The 23724-nt window shown below is 37.8% G+C and overlaps 1 protein-coding gene across 1 annotated transcript in view; it reads left to right on the forward strand.

Annotated features, from left to right (window-relative positions):
- The first annotated feature begins 380 nt into the window (after window positions 1–380).
- Window positions 381–23724, forward strand: part of AK5 (adenylate kinase 5) — an 84326-nt gene continuing 60982 nt past the window's right edge. The window contains exons 1-6 of the mRNA XM_039556461.1: window positions 381–594; window positions 2316–2502; window positions 3490–3657; window positions 9099–9268; window positions 9388–9501; window positions 20316–20507. Coding sequence (XP_039412395.1) covers window positions 535–594; window positions 2316–2502; window positions 3490–3657; window positions 9099–9268; window positions 9388–9501; window positions 20316–20507 — 891 coding nt within the window. The 5' untranslated portion in view covers window positions 381–534. The remainder of the gene's footprint in view (window positions 595–2315; window positions 2503–3489; window positions 3658–9098; window positions 9269–9387; window positions 9502–20315; window positions 20508–23724) is intronic.

Here is a 23724-nt window from a genome sequence, read left to right on the forward strand (position 1 = left end):
GTGACTCGCCGATCACAGATGCTTGTGACTGATCGTAGTTCGTGGCTTTTTGCCAGCCTAAAGTGTATGAAACGTCTCGCTCCTCAAAACGCCCAAACACCGTGCCAAGGGCAGAGACCGCGTTACACCTGGAGGCTTCCAGCACCTCTGCGCTGCACCGGTGCCCAACCCTCCCCTCCGCCGCTCCCCGCGCAGCCGGGGGAGCCGGTCCGCTCGCTGCCGGGGCAGCCTGCCCGCGGCTCGGCGCCAGGCACAGCCCCTCACCGCCTCCGCTCGGCGCCTCACCGCAGGCACCCCCCGAAACTTTCCCCCGGCAGCCTGCGCACGCTCTCGCTCCCCGCCGAGGGAAAACGTGCTCACTCTCGCTCCTTCCGTGCAGCGGGCACGGGGAGGCGGGCGGCTGCCTCCCTCCTCCCGCCCGCCCCGCCCGCGGAAGCCTCGCCGAGGCTCCCGCATTGCACCGCCGCGCCGAGCCGAGCGCGGGGCTCGGGCTGCCCACCCGCCCCGCCGGCGCCCCCGGCCCCGGCTGGCGGAATGAGCGCCGGCGAGGCCAAGGAGTATCTGGCCCGCAGGGAGATCCCGCAGCTTTTCGAGGTAGGCGAGGCTCAGGGGGGAGGCGTTTTCCGCCCCGTCGGGGGATGCTCCGCTCTGGGACCCCGCGGCGGGCAGGGCTGAAGGTGGCTGGAAGGACGGAGCAGCCGGAGGCTGCGGCTCGCGTAGCTTGCGCGGGGAGCGGCGCCGCGGAGCGCCGGCGGCCAGCCCGGGCCGGGTGGGCGGCTGGCGGCGCGGGGCCGGGGCAAGCGCTGCCCGCCGCCCACCTGCGGAGCCCCCGCGGCCGCGCCCCTCCGCCCGCTGCGGCCGCCGCGGCTGCTCGCCCTCCGCCGGCGGCGAGCGAACTTGGGTGTCCGCAGGGCAAAGGAGCGCCGAGGAATGCTGGCGAGGGGCATCTTTCATCGGGCAGGGGAAGAAAAAAGCCGCAACTGTTCAGCGAGGTTTTGTTTAGCTTCCTACAAGTTACCTGCTGCTAATGGCTGATAATTACTTCTCTGTGCAATGTGGATTTTTGCCCCCCCGGATCAGGACATCCTGCCATCTGTATATACCACACACACACACACATGCACACACACGTATTTTCCGTTGTCTGTGCTGAAGCTAGACATTTTTCTATATATTTGAAAATTGCAGGACACGGAGCATGCTAATGTTTTAATTACACAGAATGTGAATGGTTTAACAAGAGATGCAGACAAAACTGGTTTTGTGTTGAGGCTCAAAGCTTGACCTAGTGATTTTAAAAAATTGGTGCATATCTTCTGCAAAAATACACCATTACTTGCTAAGTAGTATAGTAAGGGTACAGATGCATAGAAATTATATACTATTTTATAAGCTCAAATGTGTGTAAATACCAATTACTCTATAAACTGTAGATAACAACTAATCAAATCCTGAATTGGAGCTATTTATGTTTACTAATACCAACTATGACCCTCAAGTTTATTCATACAAAAATTAGGAAAAGCACAAAGAAGAGAAATCGTCCTGAAAGACATGTATTGTTAAGGGAAGGTTGGATGCAGCAGTCTTGTGGAGAGGTGAGATGATGACTTATGTATCACTTTGTCAAGGAAATGTGTCAGAAGAGGACCTGGCAGTCCTTCTTTCACACTCCCCACAATGCTCATGAGTACAGTGAGTGAAGAATTAATACCATAGAGAGGGGGTTTTTAATGGCTTGTAATCTGTGATCAATTAAATCAGAAAGCTCCTATGAATTTTGGGGTTGTGGGGTTTTTTTTCCCCCAGTACTGATCAAGATGATATCTGAGTATTTCTCATGATTTTTAAAAATCCTCTTTTCATTGCTTGTGTAAGTGTTGACAAGAATATGGATACACTTGTGGGTGCAGTGGTCTTTAAGGAAAAGATACATTTTAGTGATGTCGAAGACTACAAAGACTATGTAAATTTTGGGGCTCTCTAGCTTGCACATTGCTCTGCATATACTTGCCAGTGATAGCTGTGAGAAAAACGTAGAGGGTTTTTTTGCTATTTTCAGGTTTTATTTCAGTGCAAACAGACAACTATAAAGTCATAGCCAGGAGCTTTGTTTCCGAGTAATTTTTATTACATTGGCAAAACAAAACAGTTTGATTTTTTGCAGGCCTCACTTTTACACATTGTCTTGAAATGGAGAGTCTGAATATCAAGGAATGTGGTGTTTCTCTGTGCAAAGTAAAAGGAAAAGTAAAGGTGGTTGTTTTTTACTGGTGTCTGTCATTATAGTCTATATTTCTGATCTTACATTTCAGAGTCTGTTGAATGGATTAATGTGTTACAAACCCGATGACCCAATTGAATATTTGGAAAGCTGTTTGCAGAAAGTAAAAGAGCTTGGAGGGCCAGAAAAAGTGAAATGGGACACTTTTGTCAGCCCAGAAAAGAAGACCCTGCCTCCACTCAATGGAGGACAATCCCGGAGGTCTTTTTTCAGGAATGGTAATGTATTAAATTTTAAAATTATTCTATTTCTTCAACTGTGTATAGTTTCACATCCACTACTGAATTATTTTAGACATACTGCTATAGCAGATCATGCCTCATTCTGATTTTCTGTAGGCAAAGGAGTTACGAATTCTGTTTCCTTGCTTTTTGGAATTTGTTTTTCTCCTGCCATAATGGATGCTATGCAGGAGAGGAAATTGTGATCACTTTCCAGCCAAATGATGGATGTTTGCTGTGTAAATGTTTAACGCATCAGTGGAGAGATTTCTTGTATCCTACCTAAAACACTTGCAAAGATAGGGGCAGATCTGACACAGTGAACTTGGCTTGTATTTTCAGTTGGTCCTTATGAATGACATACACACCAACCTCAGTGCAGTTACACTACGTGGTTTTTCTAGTTTACATTGGAGCTGTATGCTAATTTACTAAATAAAATGTAAACTGTAAACTCTTAGAAAAAAGTGCACCTCATAAAATCTAAGCAGATGTCATACCAATACCTGTAATTATTTTATTTGTAATGTTAACAAAGAGTAATTAGCTCATCTTTCAGTTGCCATAGTTATTTTTCCTTGCCATCCAACATTTCATTAAATTAATCAGCAAGAATACTGTCTCCGTCTCTGTGTACAACATGTATCACTAAAAGAGTCCTGCTTAATTGTAGAGATCATCTGCACAATATAAAGCTTTTCTTCTCAGAGGCCACTGCTGAACTCTGGGTGCTATGGGCAGATGTTCACAGAAAACTTGCTGTGCTTGTAAAGAAACACCAGAGAAAACTGACTCTGAGTGGCTGTGATGTAATAAATCCATTAAATAGAGGCCAAAAATATTTAATATAGCAACAGCAAACACAATGTAAAATTATGAGATATTTATACTTTATGTATGATACCTATTTAAATCTGTGTACAGAACAGATTTTGAGTTTTCTGTCTATTTCCACAATTCCCAGTTTATCTTACTATTTTACAGTGATGCCTGATAACTCTAACTTCCCATACCGACGCTATGACCGACTGCCTCCCATCCAACAGTTTTCCATAGAAAGTGACACTGACCTCTCTGAAACTGCTGAGCTAATCGAGGAGTATGATGTGTTTGACCCTGCAAGACCTCGACCAAAAATTATCCTTGTCATAGGTATGAAGGCAGTCATTTTGACAAGATTTTATGTTTGCTACTTGGCCTTTTGATTTGTACTGCAAATACATTGAATGCTTATATGAATCTAAATACAATTTTTCCATCTGCCATAGCGAGTGGTCCAGGCCAATTAAGAGTGTGAAATTGTTAATGCTGGGAATAGCATCCCAACTGCAAGAATTTTAGGAGTTGCAGTGAGCACCTGCATTCATATTCTGTATACTGGATGCCTCTTAGCAGCTGGAGAGCTCATGATTTTCTTATGAGCACATCTGCCAGTTTGATTTCATCTTAACTAAACCTGGTTCAGGCATTTCAAGGCAGCAGCACCACGTGAACCAAACTGCTCTTCCAAAGCATGCTCCAGATTGAACTAAAACACTCAGTAGATATACTCAAAGCTGATCACAAAAAAAGGTATTTGAAAATATTGTGTAAGCCATCTCAAAAAGGTGATAGGGAGCTGTTGTCCTGTATATTTAGACCTTTGTCACATGATTGGTATGTCCAGTTGGAGTGACAATACACAGTCACTAGTTCATTGCATTGGTAAGTTATCCCCAGGTCCATTTGGCAAATGAATCCTGTTCCAACTCCACAGAGAGTGAGCACTCAGTTCACAATAGTTAACTGTGCTCTCTCCCCAAGTTCTCTCTTGTGAGCTGTTTAGTGCCCTTTCTAAGCAGGTCATACTTTCCAGCCTCAGACAAACATAGGTTATTAAAAAATAGCTGCAGGTTAAGTGTAAATCAATATTTTTTTATGTTCTTGAATTTAAGTTCTTTGCATTAGTTTCCTTATCATCTAGACAGTTGTCTTTAGAAATTTTGCCATCAAGCCTAATTCTCTGATTCTCTGGATGGTTTAAGGAGTTACAACACAGGTGCCAGGTGATGGAGAATTACATTTTTAGTCTATAAAGCTTTATTCATATTAAAGAGAGATACTGCTTCCATAACAGAGAATATATGCAGTAAAGGGAACAGAAATGTCTTCTCTGTACTACAGAGTGGAATCTCTAGGAACAGCGTGTCCTCTAGGCTCTGCATCCAGCAGCTCTCAGAAATGAGATATTGGAATAGATTGAAAACAGAAGACCAGGCATTTTTTTAAGTGTCTGTGGTATGCCAAAGCAATTGCTCAAGGCATTTGAATTTTCTTAATCTTTTGTTTAAGGATTACAGATTTCAACATGCAAATTTCTCTATGTATTGCTGAAAGTGTAGATTGCAATTAGATGGAAAAATAACACATACTTTTCTTTCATCTTAATTAATTAGCCACCCTTCCTTTTCATAAAGGAGAATAACTGTCTCCTTTTCAGTGACCACAGAAGGCTCTTAATGCAGCGAAATCTATGTAGCTCAATTGCAGTAGAGTGATGAATGGAGGTTTGATTTAGGCGAGATAAAGAGAGATTGGCTTTCACCTCTGGAACTGAGTGTGGGTGTATTTGAAGTGAAATCCTTGAACACCAGCATGCAGTTAACAGACCATGGATTTTACATGGATTTTTCTTTTCTCCCATTTATATAGGGAACACTGTAAACATTCCACAAAGGCTATTTCAGGTTCATATTCCCACTGAGTTTCTCTGAATCTATTACAGTGTGATCTGATAGAAACACAATACTATATGCAGCTTAGCAGCTATTGTCCACTTTTGTACAGTATCAAGACAATTTCTCTGAAATTCAACTTACTATTGAGAAAGCACATAAAAACACATATTGGAAAGAGTAACTGAATAAAAGAGAAAAAATGAATAAAAGTACACTGTTCATTTCAAGACATATTGCACACAAAAAATGTGTTGCATATTTTCGGTTTGCATAAAATGCCAACAAGGAAAAAAATCAGTTAAGTAATGTATTTCTGTCTAATTAGTAATAACTAATCATCCTGCCTTTCTCAGGTGGTACTGGTCCCAGTCATTGTTAGGGGACTGAAATGGAGACCTGTCTTCTGCTTCGCATATTCAGTGATCTTTTCTTTATTAATGGATTAGCCCAAGATCTTTCTAATGCTTCCATAAAGGTTTTTACAACTTCTTTGCTTTATGAAATCTATCATCCTTATAATGAACCAGGTAGCTCCAGGGCTAAAGAGAACTCACTTATAGAGGTGGGGGCTTTGTTCTTTTTCTGGGTTTGCAGAAGAGACCTCTGGTGAAAGATAAAGCTATAAAGCTACATAGTAAGTATATGACTGGATTTTAGAAAAATCAGATGGAACCAGCCAGGAGGGCACACATCTGAATCACTGGAAAAATCAAGTTTCTAAGGCATTATAACACTAGTACATGAGATTATGTTTAAAAATGTGCATCCTAATATACTTTTAAGAAACACATTTGTACTGTTGACGCAGCTTGAATTCAGAGATCTTAAAATATTGATTATCTGGTGTCATTAGCACCTTAGTTCAGTATGTTCTTAAGCTGCACTTTAAAAAATATATTACTTTATATTAAAAGGCTATGCTTTCCTTTTGAGATCAAAGTGTAAGGGCTAGATCAAATATAGTGCTGTCAGCAGGCAGCTGCCTATTGATTTGTTAAATCTAGTCCATAGTTAGATTTTAAAGTCAGAAGTATTTCAGAAATTGTATTATTAGATGAATTTATTCTGAATTTACAACAATATATCCAAAATTGAAATAGTGAACAAAATTAAATTGAAACAGCTGCTTTAGTAACACTTTTTGGGCATACAAATCTTCACTTGAAACCTGTTAGCAAACAATTTTAGTTCCCTAGTCTAGACATTTTCTAGAAATATGTAAAATAATCATAGTTTTCTTGAATAATGTATCTCAGAATAAGTGAAAACAACAAAAAACAAAAGCAAATTGATTTTCCTTTCTTGTGAACAGTTTGTCAGTGTGATTTATCAAAGAGTCAGGAATGGATATAAAGTTGAATAAATTACGATCTGCTATGGGAAGTAATTTTGTCCTATTGCTTTTCCCTTATTTTGTTACCTGAATGTTTCCCCTCAGATTGTAAACAGATAATACCATCTTGATATAAAGGGATGTGTTTGGATTGGCAAAAACAAAATGTGTGAGAAGTTTATGAATATTAAACCAAATACTTTATTAGCTATTTTCTGATTGCAATTCAAATTGAAAGAACAGAAGTGCCAAGCTACACTATATTTTTTGTTTGTTTTTCTTTACTGGCAAAGCAAAGCTCTCCCTAACAGGAGTGTCAAGTCTATCTACTTGTTTCAAACAGGGGGTTTTAGCTATTTTATGCTTTTACAGACTGATGCTTTATCAAGTATCCGTTCTGGTTTTCTGGTACCTTTTGTATCTTTGTTGGAACACAAGCATTATTTTCCTTGTTTCCAATTTTTCTGTTTCTAATTTTCTGCACATTACCTATATATGGTTTGCATTTTTATTATTGCTGGGGTGCAACACAGTCTGTTTCAAACTTGTAAGGTTTGGTAAAATGCATTTGTCATGGGGAAGGCTGAGTATGAAAGGGGGCAGGGGGAACTGGAGCAGAAGTGCTTTATAGCCACTTGAGTGGAGAAGACAATTCCTCCTGTATCAGATGCTTGCATACCTACAAAATGGGAACATTCTTTATTCTAACAAAGAGGATAGCTAAGCTGTCTATGAAAGAAACAGTCCAAGCTGAAAAAACTATGCACATCTAGATCACCTGTAATTACTGAAATGGAAGAATAGCTGTAGAACCTAAAGCAGTCTGCTGAAAGAAGAGAGAAACTTACATCTTTTTACAACAGAAACAGCAAGTGAGCTGAATGAGAGAAAAGTATTTTTCAGTTGTGATCTTACTGTGTAAGATAAGATACAGTTTTTCTTTCAGTTTTTAACATGTGTTTTATGAACATCTGTAGCTGTGTTGTCTAGTTGGATGTTACAGATAAATGCTTGTCGAAACATTATTTAAACTAATTGGATAATGATAAAACCTTTTTTTTCCACAGGGGCATAACTAAACTGTGGGCAGGATATGGGAACACCGTAACAATAGGCACATTTGTCTGTGCACTCTCTTGAAATGGCTCCTGGTCTTAGTTCCAAAGGGCAGGTGGAGCATCAGCATCGCAGCATCAGGGCACAGAGAGCTCCAAGTGACTGCTGGTGACACTGAAAGCTCTGTGACAGTGATACTGGGGTGCAGGTTGGAACCTGGTTACACAGAGAGCTCCCTAAGCACACATGTACAAATATTGTAAAGCTTATCCTGCAACCAGAACTGTATTGATTATAAAAATGCTTAAAAGCTATTTATGGGAATAATACAGATAATATAAAAAGAGTTACATGATTACTAACAAGAAGCTCAGTGTATTCAGATTTACTTTCATGGCATTACTGTATTTTTCAAATTCATAAAAAATTTGTATTTTAAAAAAATCTTTATTCTTTGTCTGTTGAAATAAAATTCAGTGTTCTCACAAAGAATTCCCCAAACTATAGCTACTTAGGATTGGGAACTATCAAAACATTTGGTTTGGATTTGCTGTGTTGTACTGTTCAGTACCATACACTTTTTTATACATAAACATTTATTTTTATCAAAACAATTCCTTGGCCTTACATACTGGATTAGAGATTCTTTGTTCATCACATCATAACGTCCTTTTAGTTCAGACATGGTCAGATTGTTTTACATGCACTCTTGCTGCTGCTGTCCAGCTGACATTCCCTGCAGCTTTCCCTGCTATGTAATGTAGCTGTTTTCTGTGATTTTGATACCCACTCAGCCTGTGCTATATATATTGAAGGGTCTCTCTATTCTTCAAGTTGTCCAGCAAGCTGAACCTAATTTCTTCACTGTCAGATGCTTCAAGCATCAATACCAGAAGCTGGTATTGCATGGTTCAATAAAAGTCCTTATACCAAATCACTATGGAAACATCTCAGATGATTATTTAATGGGGGTTTTTTGTATTTTAAAATCAGGAAACCTCAGAAGCTCTTGCAAGCATGTTTAGGAGCAGATTTTATTAGTTCCATTTCATGACTAGTCCATTGATTTAATTGGCTTATTTAACCAAGTATGATTCTTTCTGACATGAGTACACTTCAGACTATCTGGCTCTATCTCTGGATTCAAAGAGTTCAAGAAGGGAATAGTTCATTTGTCTGCTCCTCTACTGTGGATCAAGAAAAACTCCATTCCAGGAACAGCTTTAGAATGAGGTCAAGCCTCAAAGACTACTTATTTTTATTTTGCAAGTGGATTTGTATTCTTTTTTTAAAATTTCATTTTACAAACTGTTATGTTTATGATCTGGTAGATGAGACACATTTCTAATGGTTGGTAACAGGTCATGCAACTGCAAGATTTACTCTAATAATGCTTGGAAAATTGGTGCCAATAGCAAAGATTTCACATGTGATTGGGTGCTTCTGATGAAAGGTTAATTTAATGTTTTGCTTATAATTCACACTAGGTGGCCCAGGAAGTGGTAAAGGAACACAGAGTTTGAAAATAGCAGAACGTTATGGATTTAACTACATATCAGTTGGTGAATTGTTAAGGAAGAAGATCCACAGCACAAGCAGCAATAGGAAATGGAGCCTAATTGCCAAAATAATTACTACTGGAGAACTGGCCCCTCAGGTACAGCATTTCCTATGTTAATATTTACTTTCAAGGGTTTATACATGCTGTATTAATGTGCACCATCAAGAAAACTTCCTTCACCATATTAAATAACTAACTTATTTTCTCTGTTAAAGGAAACAACCATAACTGAGATAAAGCAAAGATTAATGCAGATCCCTGATGAAGAGGGGATAGTGATTGATGGATTTCCCAGAGATGTTGCCCAGGCAATCTCCTTTGAGGACCAAGTAAGAGATTGTTTTTATTCTTAAAATAACTTACAAGGCTCTACAACAGTTAAGCTTGTTCAAATCATTGGTCAGATTCCAAGAAAGAGCATTGCTCCTTAAATCTTTGCAAGTACATAATTACAGGTCCACAAAAGATTTATGTTACATTGTGTTCTGTTGCCTGAAGACAGACTATTTTGTAAAAAGACAATGTGATAATATAACCAGTAATCCAAGTCTCTTGTCTCATAACAAAAGTCCTCTCAAGATGAAGAAGAAAAACATGTGAAGTCTAACAGTGAATATTTTCTGTATCTTAGTGATTTAGAAAGTGGAAAAATATTATATTCCCGTATCTATTTGTTCAACATAATCTCCATTAAGAGAAACACGCTTAAAGCAATGCATGTCTTCACAGTGCTTTTAGTATCAGGTTTATTACAGTGCATTGAAAAGATGAATAAAAAAAAGGTTAAAACTACCCATGCTTTGCAAGTTTTTGTAAACCAGAAGGCATGCTCTTTTTTTAGAAAATTAGGTCATTTTGGTTATTATAAACTAAAATTCTGAGGTTTAGTCAGCTAAAACTGTATTTCTGAGTTCTAATGGCATGTTGTTTTCACATGTGTATTTTAAACAAATCTAAAAATACTTTAATTGAGTGGAAAAACAAACAGCTGATGTCATTTTCTGATCAAGTGCTGCTAACATAACAGTTATGGTCACTAGAAGAGGTTGCAGTTTCAGACCTGAATTCTTAGAATGCCTCCATGCAGAGTGTTTCAAAGTCCTTCACAATTGCTAGTGTACTGCTGTTTCTGTACTTCGAATTCTAAGTGGCATTACCAAGGCAGAAGTAACAAAACAAAGCAGCTAATGAAGCATTTCATTAGTGTGCTTTATAAGGTATTATTCTGGGCAAAATTTAGAAAACTGAATTGAGGAAATTAAAGGAAACAGACAAAATAGTTATTACAGGAAATAGCAGTGGCTGCCAGCTATTATCTCCTTATAATTAACAAAAGGGAAGATTGACTATTTTAGAAGTCAAACAGCAGAAATGTAGACTTTACGATCATTTCCTTGTGTCTTTTTTTTTTTTCCAGTGTGATAGTGTGACTTAAGCCCATTTCTTGGTGTCATAATTTTGTGCTGATGTTGTTTTTGATGAAAGAGTGGGGGATATGAAACTGGAGGAAGTGACAGGAATTAAGTTATCCTAGGCTCAGATTCTCTTTCTACAGAGGAAAACCGGTTAAACAACACTTGACTATATTCACAGAGAGTTCCTTCATTCTCAGTCAACTGGGATTTGCTAAATCATTCTCCTCAAGGCCTGATTCTGCCTGAAAGATAAATCACTATCTAAGTCTCTAAAAAAATCCAGGAGCACTTCATGTAGGAAAACCTTTCAATCTTATCTGTTCTAAAAATATATGGGAAAGAGGGAATCCCAGGCCTTTTACAGGAGCATAGGCTGTCTCTTTAGGCTCTTCCATTTTCATCTTTCATTGCAGTTGACATACCTGAGGCCATGGAAATAAATGTACAAAAGATACACATATTTCAACATTCAACATCCTATATCAACATCTCTAGTGAGATATATTCAGTGGTTTATCTTGGATTTATATTTTAAAGAAATAGAATATACTTGTTGTTTCTTTAAAATTCTCTGTTTAATAAGCCCTAATGCTACACACATTGGTGGAAGGTTTTGTGTTAAGGAAAAGGGACTATCAGCAGTCATGGTACCGATCATCCTTCACAGAATGAGGCTGACAGTCACCCATGGCATGTCAGGTTATTTACATTAAGCGTGCAAACATTTTCCAGGCACTCAGAGATTCCTCAATGCGAAGTGCAATTGAGTTGTGGAGAATTCAGTAATTAACTGTTGTGATAATTTGTCTAGGTCTGCAATTAGAGATAATAGGGGGTTTTCCACAGCTGAGAAATGTTACAGCTTTCTTTCTACCAGTGTTTAGAAGAGCAGAACAGAATTGTTCTCATTATCCAAAAGTGACAAGGTGAAAAATAGTTGAAATTTCAGCAAAGAAAGTTTTGTTTAAATAGTAAGACAATTTTAATTAGATCTATTTAGCAATGGAACATCCTTTGAAGAAAATGGTGAAGTCCCACAAAATGCAAATGGTCAAATTGTACACATTCCAGATTCTTACAAAGACACCCCCTGTAGAACACTGAGATCTGTTGATAAGAAGTTCTGAATTAGAATTAGTTCTTATTGCTATCACTAGTTTTGTCATGAGCAAATACTTATTCCTACAGATGGTCCCTTTGAGACCATTGCACGCTTATGTACCTGAAAACAGCAGAAAAATTTATATGACACTTACAAATTCTTTAACATTGTTTACACAAACACAAACAATCTCCAAGAGTATAGGTAGTAATACCAAAAATAAATTGTGGGGAGTAGTGGAACAGGAAAAAGACAACTGAGGTCCCTGGTTTCTCTTGAAAGCACATGTAAAATCTAACTGTGCTGTGTTTGCAGTCATCTTTAATGTAACAAATTACTTATGCTAAATTAATTCCTTCAGTCTTATGGCTCACGTAGCTGTTACTAAAACTCGACACTGAGCTTTCATAATGTCTTTATCTTGTGGAAAAATCAAATGGCTATTTTATGTCTGAACTGTAGTTACAGGACCTATCCTGCATAACATTCTATTATAGAAATATACAACTGCTTGATAAACTTTGCTTGTAATTGCTCTTGGTACTACCAGCACATTTTTATCCCTTTGACTAATCCAGAAGCTGAACTTTTCTCTGGGAAAAAAATGTTATTTTTAGTAAACTAGTCAAAGCAAACCAACTTATGCTAACATTCTCATACATAGGTATAGCTAAAAGATGATGATTTCTTCCTTATTATGTTGCCAGACTCCCGTGTGGACAGTAAGTTCTCAACATGTTGCTAGGCAGAATTGTATTAAAACACATTGCATCTCAGTGACTATAGTGCCTAAAATAAAGCAATGTATCATTTGCAGCATGCACAGTATTTCTCTTTCTGCTCAGATCTAGAAACCAGAAGTAACAAACACTGCTTCCATGCAGTAATGTCAATCTGGAATAAGTGCATTAGAAAGCACTTTACGCATCACAGGAATTTTATATTTGAATTTAAGTTTTCTCCCCTTCTTTTCTACTGAGTTTTGTTAATAGCACTGTTCCTATCATCCATATCTTTTGAGCAGGAAAGAAGTTTTTATGATGGCATCAATGATGTTTTCAGATTTTCAGCAGTGCTTACCAGCCAGCACCACATTGGCCATTCTGGTCACTTACACCAGTTTCATTTCTTAATGCTCAGCTGCTCATTGTAGCCTTCTTGCAGCCTGGGAGAACTCAGCCAGGAGCACTGCAGTATTCTTTGAGTTTATCTCAGTTTTCTTTGAATTTTTTTATCCAAGTTGAAAAAAGTCCTGCATTTTTCTCTTTGAAAACTGAGTTTAATGAGTAAATTCCTCTTATTGGAAGTCTTGGATTGTTGCCAAGTCCTGACCCTCTCATTTCTTAATTCCAAAGAGCAGAGTCAATCCTGCCAATACTTTTGATAGGGGTACTTTTAATAAAGCTATGAAGTTCCAAGCAGTCATAGTTGTGGGGAAAAAATGAAAACATGAGTTTTAATGCCTTAAAATCAAGGAGGACTTCCAGTTTATATATTCCTTTTAAATATATGACAATTTCTGCATTTTTCTCAGTTTGAAATCCTTCTGCCTAGCAGTGCAGATTTCATGCTGATATATTTAGCCTTTCAGTTTGAGCCTAGGCATAAAGCTATCCTAAACCACACATTTCTAAGGTATCCATAATCTCTGCTGAGTACAAATAGAAAGGTGTTTAGGTTTCAAGGACACATTTGAAAATGCCAAGGAGAAAATGGTTTATTTACCATTAACCTGTCAGGTTGAAATTCAGCAAGTCACCTCCAGCCCCAGCATGCTGAAGCATGTTAAATATCTTCCTCTCCTGCAATGCTGTAATGAAATGCCTCTGCCTGGTGTATTGAACTCCAATGGCTTGTGAAGAAGCTGCAGTTTGACTTTCTGTGTAATCTCTCACATGGTTTTTATCCTTCCTGGGAGAAACAATTAACTGTATTTTACACTTAATTTCAGTTACTGCTTTGGTTTGTTTTTTTCGCCCACTTTCAGTCATTCATGTGTAACTTCCCTTCCTTGTTAGTATCAATAGAGTAAGTACAGATGTAGTTTGCTTAAAATATATTAATTGTAATTTTTTTAATGGTGAAATAAATGTAGAACAGGTATTAGAATCAGTGGATGTTCATTAATGAATATAATTTAACTTCTTGATAAAGAGGAAAGTATTTTTGTAGAAATTATGAAAAACATATTTTTTGTATGTTTGTTTTTTTTTTTGTATAAAAAACATATTTTGTCTTATATGGCCTGTGTGACATGACATTATTTGAGTAAAATCTTAATTTAAATAATAAATAGAGGCCATAAATTTTATCTGATTCTTTGTTTAAAATGCTCTTAGGAATATTCATAAATGCACTTCACCTCCAATGAATAACTACTCATCTTGTAACTTGAGCTAATTTTTAACTCTCAGACATATTCCTTAGGGAAATTATTATGAGAATAACTGTGACAAAGTAGAACTAACTGTGTAAGTGGCACAATATAGGATGGTGAGAAATGCCTTGGTACTTTCACAGGCCGAGGACAGCAGTACTATTCCTCCAAGGCTGACACTTAGACCTCCAAGCAGAAGTGATGGCTGCAGTGCCCTCCAAGCTTGACACAGGTGTTTGTAGCCTGCTGTCTGAGGGTCTGACTGCCAAGTCCAGCTCTGCAAAGAGCTTCTCACAGAAAACATGCTGTCCCCGGCCAAGAGCATGGCCTCCAGAACAACCAGGGAGGTGAATGCAACCTTGTGGTGAAGCTTCTTAAGGGAAAAGGACCTGTTTTTTGCAATAGGTTTTTGTTCCAGTAAAGGTATTGTTTCTGTATCATTGCCAATGTGTCTTCTTTATTTCATCTCCCTCTAAACTTCTATCTCCCTTCTCCCTGATGTCTACTTCATTGATCCAGGTACAATCCCCTACTGAACATGTATCCAGAGATCTCTCTGAGCAGTGGAAGGACTACCACATCAGCAGTCTGCTTTGCTGTGGTTCACTGTCTTTTCCCTATGAGTTTTACATTGCTCTCTTAAAGCCAAGCCTGACCAGGAGGCCTGTGGAATGGTCTTACCATTATCCTCTTGTCCCCTGGAAACTGGAGCACTCTCCAGAGCAACACAAGCAGTGGTTCAATTTTCTGCTGGGTAAGCAACCCTAGGCATCAGGTTTTCAGTCTTTCTGGGCAAGGGCTCTTCTCTGCTTGTCAGAGTAACCAAGGGAGAGCTCATCCATTGGTGGTCCTCAGGACAGAACCTGATGTTCTGAATTCAGAGTGGATGGAGGTGCCTGCTGAGCAGTTCTGAAGCAGAGGTCTGCTCAGTCCCTTCTTTGTATCACTAGCATCAGTGTTAACAGATAGGGATTTTTATTAGTTAGCTGCCTGACCCAGGTGAAAAGCTGAATCACCTGTCCCCGAAGACACCAGTCTGCCTAATTACATACTCTAGGCAATTTGCTGGAAACTTATTTTCTGGGCAGTATGAATATGGTTCAAAAGAAGCTACCAGAAAAAATTCTATCAGCAGGATTCATTCTTTGACAACCTGATTCACAGTTTTGCACTTCTAAAACAAGAAAAAACTATGCAAGCAGTCTAGTAACCCGGCAAAGATGGAACTATAAAAAGCAAATAAGGAATTACAAGGGAGAGCACATATACAAAGGACATAAACCAGCTTGCTAGTAACCTTTACCAACAAGAATAAAATGCACTGTTAAATTAATGGCAAATGTTCATGAGCTGTCAGTTTTCTCAGGAGTATCTACTAGAACATACCAGGAATTAAGAAACAGAGCATTTTTATCTTTTCCCTGATGAGGAATAATGAGAGAGTGTGTAATCATCTAATTTCTAGCAAACAACCACACTATTCTCACTAACGAGAGGAGATGTAGAAAATATCCCCAGAGAAAAGAGAGCATCTTTCCATTTACACTGCTTAATGTCAATAACACCATCAACTTGCATAAAATTACTCTCAATTTACATCTGGTTCCAGTTTAGGAAGGAGATTTAGACCAAATGAGAGTAGGATTTACTTACTAGTAAATATTATTCTAAAAAATGAGAGGATGTACCCACCAGTTTTATTCTGAGTTGATGCCATATGCTCTTCATTTCGTTTAGAATGAATAACAGAAACCTGTCTGTTCCCACAGGCAAAGATTCTCCCTTCGGCTGAGTTCTAGTTAGTAAATAGTCAAATTCACTTCCCTGGGCCCCACAGTCCTAGCTCTCATGCATTGCTGGACATGAATAAAACCCTCTGCCTTAAGCACAGGATGTGTGTACTGGGAGAAATCAGCATGAAGGAATCCAGCTCTTCTGTCTGCGTTGGTTCTGTACAACTTTTCTACAAGCTGAGTCTCAGAACAAAACTTATTCCCTAGCCATAAAACTCAACAACACTTAGTTCTGAGTTTGAAAAAAGGTTTCTTTTCAAGTGAGCCATAAAAACCCTTCTCCTTTGTTAGAAAAAAAAGCAATTTTTACTCATATTTACATAGGAGAATAGATATGTTTCTAGAGAAGTAATCCCAGATGTTCGTATATTTACACTACCCTGTTACATTCCAGCTAAAAGTATTTATAAGCATGTCTTACAGCAGGTACTCTTGAAGTAAGTGGAAGCAAGTGGTTCATGAAAACAGGAGTGAAGTATCAATAGCATTTCAAGGGTGTATCCTAAAGGTTGTAAATGAATGTAGGAGAAATAATAATACTAAATTCTATTAGGTCTGTATGCCTATGCATACAGCAGAGATGTTACCCTTTTATGCATCTTGTGTTTATTAAACGGTTTTCAACTACTTTCTGATGATAAAGATGCGTATTCTGCAGGTAAAAGTTGAATTCATAGAGACATCACATAATCAGATTCTGTTTTGAATTCCTACCTCAAATATTCTTGAATTACTTTTTTGTTTACACTTCAAAAAATGTTTCCGACAATACTTAATTTGAAACTAGGCTTCTTGACCTGAGAATTTTAAAACATTGTTTTCATTGAAATTTTATTTCTGTGAGTGAAATGTATTTCAAATTAGAAAACCCACAGTATCGGAAAAAAAGGTAGTCTTAGTACCTGTGATTCTGATAGTGTCTTTTGTATTGCTGTTGTAAAAAATTGAGAACAACAACAACAATACTCAGATTCTGTAGAGAAATTTCCATTTTCAAAAGCAAAAGGAAATAATTAAACGTAATTAATGAATTGTCCAAGTCATACCTTGTTATTATCCTCATTTTACAATTAGAAAAAAAAGAAAGCAATGGAGTCCAGGGTGTGTTTTCCCATTTTCTTAAACAGTAAGTGACTTCTGCAGCCAGTGCAGTTTGTGGGAACTAAAAGCAGATGAGAACTTTCACACCTGATGGAGCCATGGTGGCATTCAGATCCTTTCCTTCCTGTGGGACTGCACTTACTCAGCCACAGTTTCTTTAGAGAACTGAGACTGATTGTGGTAAGCTGCACTCTCGTGTTTGTGTGAGACAGAGGGAGACCCTCTTTTTCCTTCAGGGCTGATAATTTCATGACTGTTCTGTTTATTCTAAGTACTGTCTGTGAGATTTGATTGATGCTCCATGTGCAGTCCTGTGGTACACAAAAGCTCCAGCCCTGCACTTGAGGAGATCCGGTATGACCTCACAGCCCGAGTAGGTGCTGTCCTGAAGTGCTGAGCATTGAAAGTGAGGCCAGCTATGGCTTGGAACATCTGAAGATTTCTCACCATCTTTCTGCCACTAGTATTAGGATACACAGAAATGGAAGTACTAAATAAAACTACTCACTTGTATAAACTCCTTTTGTCCTCCGCTTTACTAGATCCCTGATTGCCAGTTGTAGTTTCTGAGTCCCTGTGTAATGTATGCTAGGAAGCTTCAATCAGCTGGATATCCACACAGGGACTTGAGATGTCTCTGTGCTCAGTCTGCTGCAAGGTACATCAGCCATTCCCTTTCATCAGACAGTGTTCCATGACTAACAGGCTTTGAAATCTGTAGCATTTTCTTTCAGAATCTATCTGTGTCATAATTTGGGTTTTTTAGTACTGTATGCTTTTTGAATTCCCAAACTCCTCATTATTGTTCTATTACTAGTGAAGTAGCCTTAATTTAACTGAGCTACTTTTAATAATGTTCATATTGCATGAAAGTCTAACACAGAAACTTACTTCCATAGTCTTTCATGTGGATAATTATGTGCCTTAAAGCTATAATGTGGTAGTAAAATTAACTTTCATACTTAATTCATCCCATGAACAGACAGAATAACTGTCTATTTACAATAGTCTGAAAATGAAAGGGAAAGTTACTCTGGTTTTGTTGATGTTGAGGTACATGTGATAGAGGTAGGAGAGAGCTTCTCTCCCACTGGCAGTTATTAAAAAAAAACAGGTTATAAGGTTAATTGTTTCAAAATCTAATAGATACTCATAAATAATTACCAGAACTATTATCTTAGTAGTTTGTGTGCTCATGTCTCCAATCATCTACAATGCGTGTAAAAAATAATTTGATTTTCTTTTAAATCCTATTTAATTTTCTTTAATGATAAAGAGGCCACCATCTTTCTAGTGGTGCTTTTCAGACTGTACTTTATTGTTTGAAAATGGCTCTGCTTTTTCACCACTTTCTGCTTCCTCATATCCATATACTATTCTATCAGCAATCTCGTTTGTAAAGGCTAATGACCATCACCTCAGGCTGGAGAAGTTGTATTAGCTTCTTTTGACTTCCTAAGAACCTTTCTGTACTCAGACTGCCAGTAAAAAGGCCAGACCATACTTCATGTTGTATTCTCTCAAATGACAGAAACTCATCTTAGGCAGGATTTTTTTTTTTTAAACTTAGTTATTAATTTTCCAGATTGTCCACATGGGAAGTTTTCACTGTTCAGTCTAGAAATACGGTTGTCTTTATGCAGTTTAACATCCTTGGGTAGAGAGACCAAGACACAGAGAGTATTCAGAAGCTTAATTGGTTTGTTCTGGCCCTCAACAACAATATATTATAACAACTATATAATTAACATGAAGATATAAATCAGTTATTCTTTACACAGTAGTAGTTAGAATACATGTAGATAATTTAGTGATACTGGCTTATAGCTCAAATTTGACTGTCAAATTTACATCACATCAAGCTGAACAAAGACAAAATTATTCTGTAGATAGAAAACATCATGAGAAAAATGTCTGTTTAACATTCTTGAGCATTCACCAGCATTTGCATTGTAACTAGATTATATCATTTCTAGAATAAGAAACCACTGGTTTTGCTAATATTAGTTAAAATCAAAGTATGAACTTTTTTATTCAGGTAAGTAAAGCAGCAGAAATGGCTTTGGGAGAATGTGAGAATGAATAAATCCTTTCTAATCTGTAATCAGATAAAAACTTGAACAGTCTGTTTTTATCTTAAATCCTTGTTACCAAGAATTCTAATATGTTTTAAAAGACAGCACTAAGCTAGTGAAAACTTTAAGGAGAGGTAGATTTCTTTGCAGCAACCAGATGGAGGAAAGAACAAAATCAGATCTTATTAATAAATTTAATATACATTTGTAGCTGCATTTTTTAAATCCTGTGAATTCAAATGTCTGAGTGACTTTAGGGTGAGAGAAAACAGTCTCAGGTTGCACCAGGGGAGGTTTAGATTGAATATTAAGAAAAATTGTTTTATGGAAAGGATTGTCAAGCATTGGAACATGGAAATGGTTGAGTCACCATCCCTGCAAGTATTTAGAAGATGTGTGGAGATTCTATGACTTCTGTTTTTTCCACCATATGTACTAAGCCGTAGTGACCTCCGAAGATTGCCTGTGAACACTTAGCAGTATTCCTAAGAAAGTGGGTCTACCATTGCTTTCCCCCTATCAAGCACCATCTCCTCCTTAAATGTTTGAAAGCAACTTACAAAGAAGATTTAACTGGGAAAGAGCCAGAGTTCAAACATTTTTCTTTATCTTGTTACCCTAAGGCTTTACTTCCTGAACCGCAGTGCAGGGATGGGTGTGACACATAGCAGTGCTCACCACACAGACCAAAAAGGATAGGGGAAATAAAAATCCTTTTAGCTGCCCCACCCAACCTCTTGAAAAGTGCACTGAAGCTTTAGTGAGATTTAGAAAAATAGAAAAATTGTTGTAAGAAACCATGGCTCTTGGAAGAGGTCTGTTTTCACCTGGTCCTAGCCATCAGTTAGCTTCATAGTGGCTGCTGGATTTTAAATGCCACCTTATTGAAAGAGTTTTCAGATGGAAACCATGCAGCCATTTTCCTGCAGAGTATAAGACATTTCTATTTTGCTCTTTTAAAAAAAAATTATCTAGGGGAGCCTTCTGGTAATGCAAATGATAAACATAGCCTAGAGAAGGTACGCTGTGAGGTAAAATTCTTTCATTAAACTTCTTCCTTACATACGAGGTGAAACAAGTTTAACCTCCGCATAATATCAACAAGCCCCTCCTTAAGCCTACAAACTTCTCGTGAAAACCCAACAGAAAATTAATGACTATGTCAAGTTCCAACTTATATAAACGTAGCGCATCTGAGCCTCACATAATAATGGAATTGCTGAGTCCTGTAGTGCTGGATAATCAACTTAATCAGACTTCTTCAATTTCTCTTTCCACAGATCTGTACCCCTGATTTGGTGGTGTTTCTGGCATGTTCCAGTCAAAGGCTGAAAGAAAGGTTACTGAAGCGTGCAGAACAGCAAGGGAGACCGGATGATAACCTGAAAGCCACTCAAAGAAGACTAATGAATTTCAAGCAGAATGCAGTCCCACTGGTTAAATATTTCCAGGAAAAAGGGCTAATTATTACAGTAAGTCCTTTAGTATATACCTCTGAAACCTTAACTGTTGTGGCTATACTTGGCTTCTTGTACCTTTTGCCTTTAAGACAGACTAAACAAGTCTAATTCTGTTTTAGGTTAATAGCATGACTACTTAAGTGTTTAATGAAGTTAATTAATTCATGGAGAAGTTGACAATAGTTGAATTATTGGCATATTCTAAGTTACAGACTGTGTCTGGTTGTAATAACACACAGAACTTGGTACCACATATGGTATGAGAGCACAGATGGCCTGTTTCATTTCTTTTGATAGACTAAGTAACCTCTGTAGTTCACATTGGTATATGCTCCTCACAGCAAGTGTGACTAATTCTGTGGGCTGGTCAGACTCATGACAGGTCAAAGCATCCTTAATTGCAAAGTCATCAATTGATATTAGTAGCCTTAATGATGAACTTCAGCATCTTTTTGAATTTCAAAATGAAAATCCCAGGAAATTATTACATTAGCTTCTCCAGAGAGTATGTGTTCTGGTTTAGGATTTTGATTAACTCTGTTTTTAAGGATGAGAGGACTAGGATTCTTGCAAGTTTTTCTTGTATTATTGACAAAGTGTGTATTTTGTGATGTTCCTATAACCTTTACAAGTGGTCCTGTAGAATGCATATTTAGCTCTTCAGGAAAGATTTGCCTTTGTGGGGCATCTGGATAGAACTGCATTTCTGTGATGGGACCTGTACAACAGAGGTTTTTTTTCTTATGGAGGTTTCTTCTACTTTTAAACTCTGTTTCTTGAGAGTTCTGAAGATAATTTAAATTGCAATGTTCACCTTGGATATCCTCTTTTCTTTTTGAAGAAAGCAGATGTTTGTGATGGGTATGGAAGTGACAACATGGCATATGAACATTAAATTACTCTACTACAGCTCAAAGGAAATAGCATATACAGAAATTATTGCACTTATTCATGCTATTTCCCTACAGAAGGAGGAAGCAAGAAAATAGCTTTCATCTTGCTGCTTAGAGTGCTGAACCTGGAAGACAGAAATACCATGCAGATGAGAGCAGTGTAAGAACTAGAACAGCATAAAATAGAATTACAGTAGCCTAATTCCTAGAGGAGTGAATCCTTGAGGCAAGGTCAGACAAGGTCAACATTGACTAGAAGGAAATAAAAAGATTTACATTTTTCTTAAATCCCTGCCTGCACCTTGTCACTGCTATTCAAAGCTCTAAATCTCAAACACTTCTAGCCAGCATCACGATTCTACTCAGGGGAGAGAAGAAGGACCATTTGTTTTACAGACTGTTAAAATTTTAGAGTCACAACTCGTATTTTATACCTCTATTTAATAAATATGTTGTTCTTCATCAATAACAGACCAAAAGAGAAAAGAAAAATTCACTGAAATATAACTATGATTAATAAGCCAACACTATATATATATATATAATTATAATCTACTGTTAGACACTTTATGAGCAGGAAATAAATATTTGAATTCCCAAAGAAGATTCATTTTCATGCTCCACCAGTTATTTCATACTGCTTTTAACATACTTTGGTTAATAAAATTACAAGCCACATTTTTCATTTCAGATCTTACTGGTTAGGTTCCTTAGGTATGATTCTTTCCCTTAATCTTTTTTTTTCACATGACCTTTGAGAATTTTCTACAGTACCCAGGTTGTACTTGTTTGGTGCTCTGTATGCCTTATGTTCTCAGTCTGTGGATGGTGTACCTGCTCTCACAGTCTGATCCTGGTGTCTGTTTTTAAGGAAAGAAGCGAGGCCCCCACCTTCTGTACCTCTAAGAAATAGGGAAATACAACTCTGTCCTTTCTGAAAAACTCCCTCTTTGGAATAATGATTTGTAAAGTTCATTACAATTAACAGAAGTAAATATGCGATATTTTCATGAACACAAAATCTGTGTTTAAAATTCATTTTAGCAATCTGCCAGTAGTCTAACAAATCAGAACCTAACTTAACTCAAATTTAAATTCAGAAGGTATCAAGACTATAATAACACAATATTGGACAGGGAGTATGTAAATAGATGCATATGCTGCCATTTACTGTTTCAGTAACTTTTAACAAATATTAAAACGCTACATACTGTTTACCTAGACAATAACTGCATACAAATTACCTGGTGGTGGTGGTGGGGAGATATTAGTTAGATTAAGTTATAAGAGGGAGAGCATGTAAGTACACAGGTGACCTCACGTACTCTAATGTTTAGCAGAGAACTTCAATTCTTTTCAGGACACTGAAATTTCCAAATCTCCTGTTTGTGTGGACTGTAATCCACTATAGATGATGGTGTAATTCTTGGAGAAGACATCATTGGGTTACAAAAATCTTTTGGTCAACAGGTATTAAAGCTGCTCTCAGAGAGCTTAGCTGTTCTTTGTAGAACATATCCCTTGGTCTAGAGAAAAACGTTTACAGAGCTCATCGTCACAGCAGTAGAAGTTTCTCTTACTGGAGGCAGGATTTTGTCCAGTCTGCCTTATTGACAATGATTCTACATAATCTTAGAGCTGCAGTGTCAACCTTGTTACGTTAATAAGTCTATGTTCTTTTAAGGGGAAAAAATAAAAGACTGGCTGTAGTGAGACAAAAATACGAAGCATTAGAAGAAGGTTCTGGTCCTTATTTAAACAGCCAGAACAGGACAGCATCCTGTGGCATCCTTGAAATGCATATTTCTCTGATATCTTCATTGTCCCACTTGTCCTTTTAGGGAATTTACCATGCTTATGAAAACATTAAAATGACATTCAGATTAGTCAGAGAAGTAAAGAGAACCCACAAAAAGTAGCTGAAGCTGGAAACGGATTTTGAGCACGAATTTAGAAGTTAAACAGTTGCGGGTGAGGCAAGTAGCTGTCTGCCCTCATAAGCATCAAACAAGCCTAATGGCTGTCAACTGTCACAGAAAAATTCCCCACAGAACTGTGTTATATAAATTTTTTCTCGTTTTGGTTAAAAAAGAAGTTTTGCTATAGAACTTGCACATTGACATGAACTTTATCTAAAGGCTGTGACTTACCAAAATGCTGACAAAAATACCAGTTATAGTTTATTTCTAAAGTTTCTCTGTTGTCATACATCTGCCCAACTTGAGGTGTTGGTTTGGGCTTTTTATTTATCTGCTTCTGAATGCTCATTCCAAAAGATTTGCACTTACTCATTCTTCCTTTAATTTTGGGCTTGTCCCTGGAGAAATGTGGGTCCT

This window comes from Corvus cornix, chromosome 8 (assembly GCF_000738735.6).
Source record: "Corvus cornix cornix isolate S_Up_H32 chromosome 8, ASM73873v5, whole genome shotgun sequence".
In the NCBI taxonomy this organism is placed as follows: Eukaryota; Metazoa; Chordata; class Aves; order Passeriformes; family Corvidae; genus Corvus; species Corvus cornix.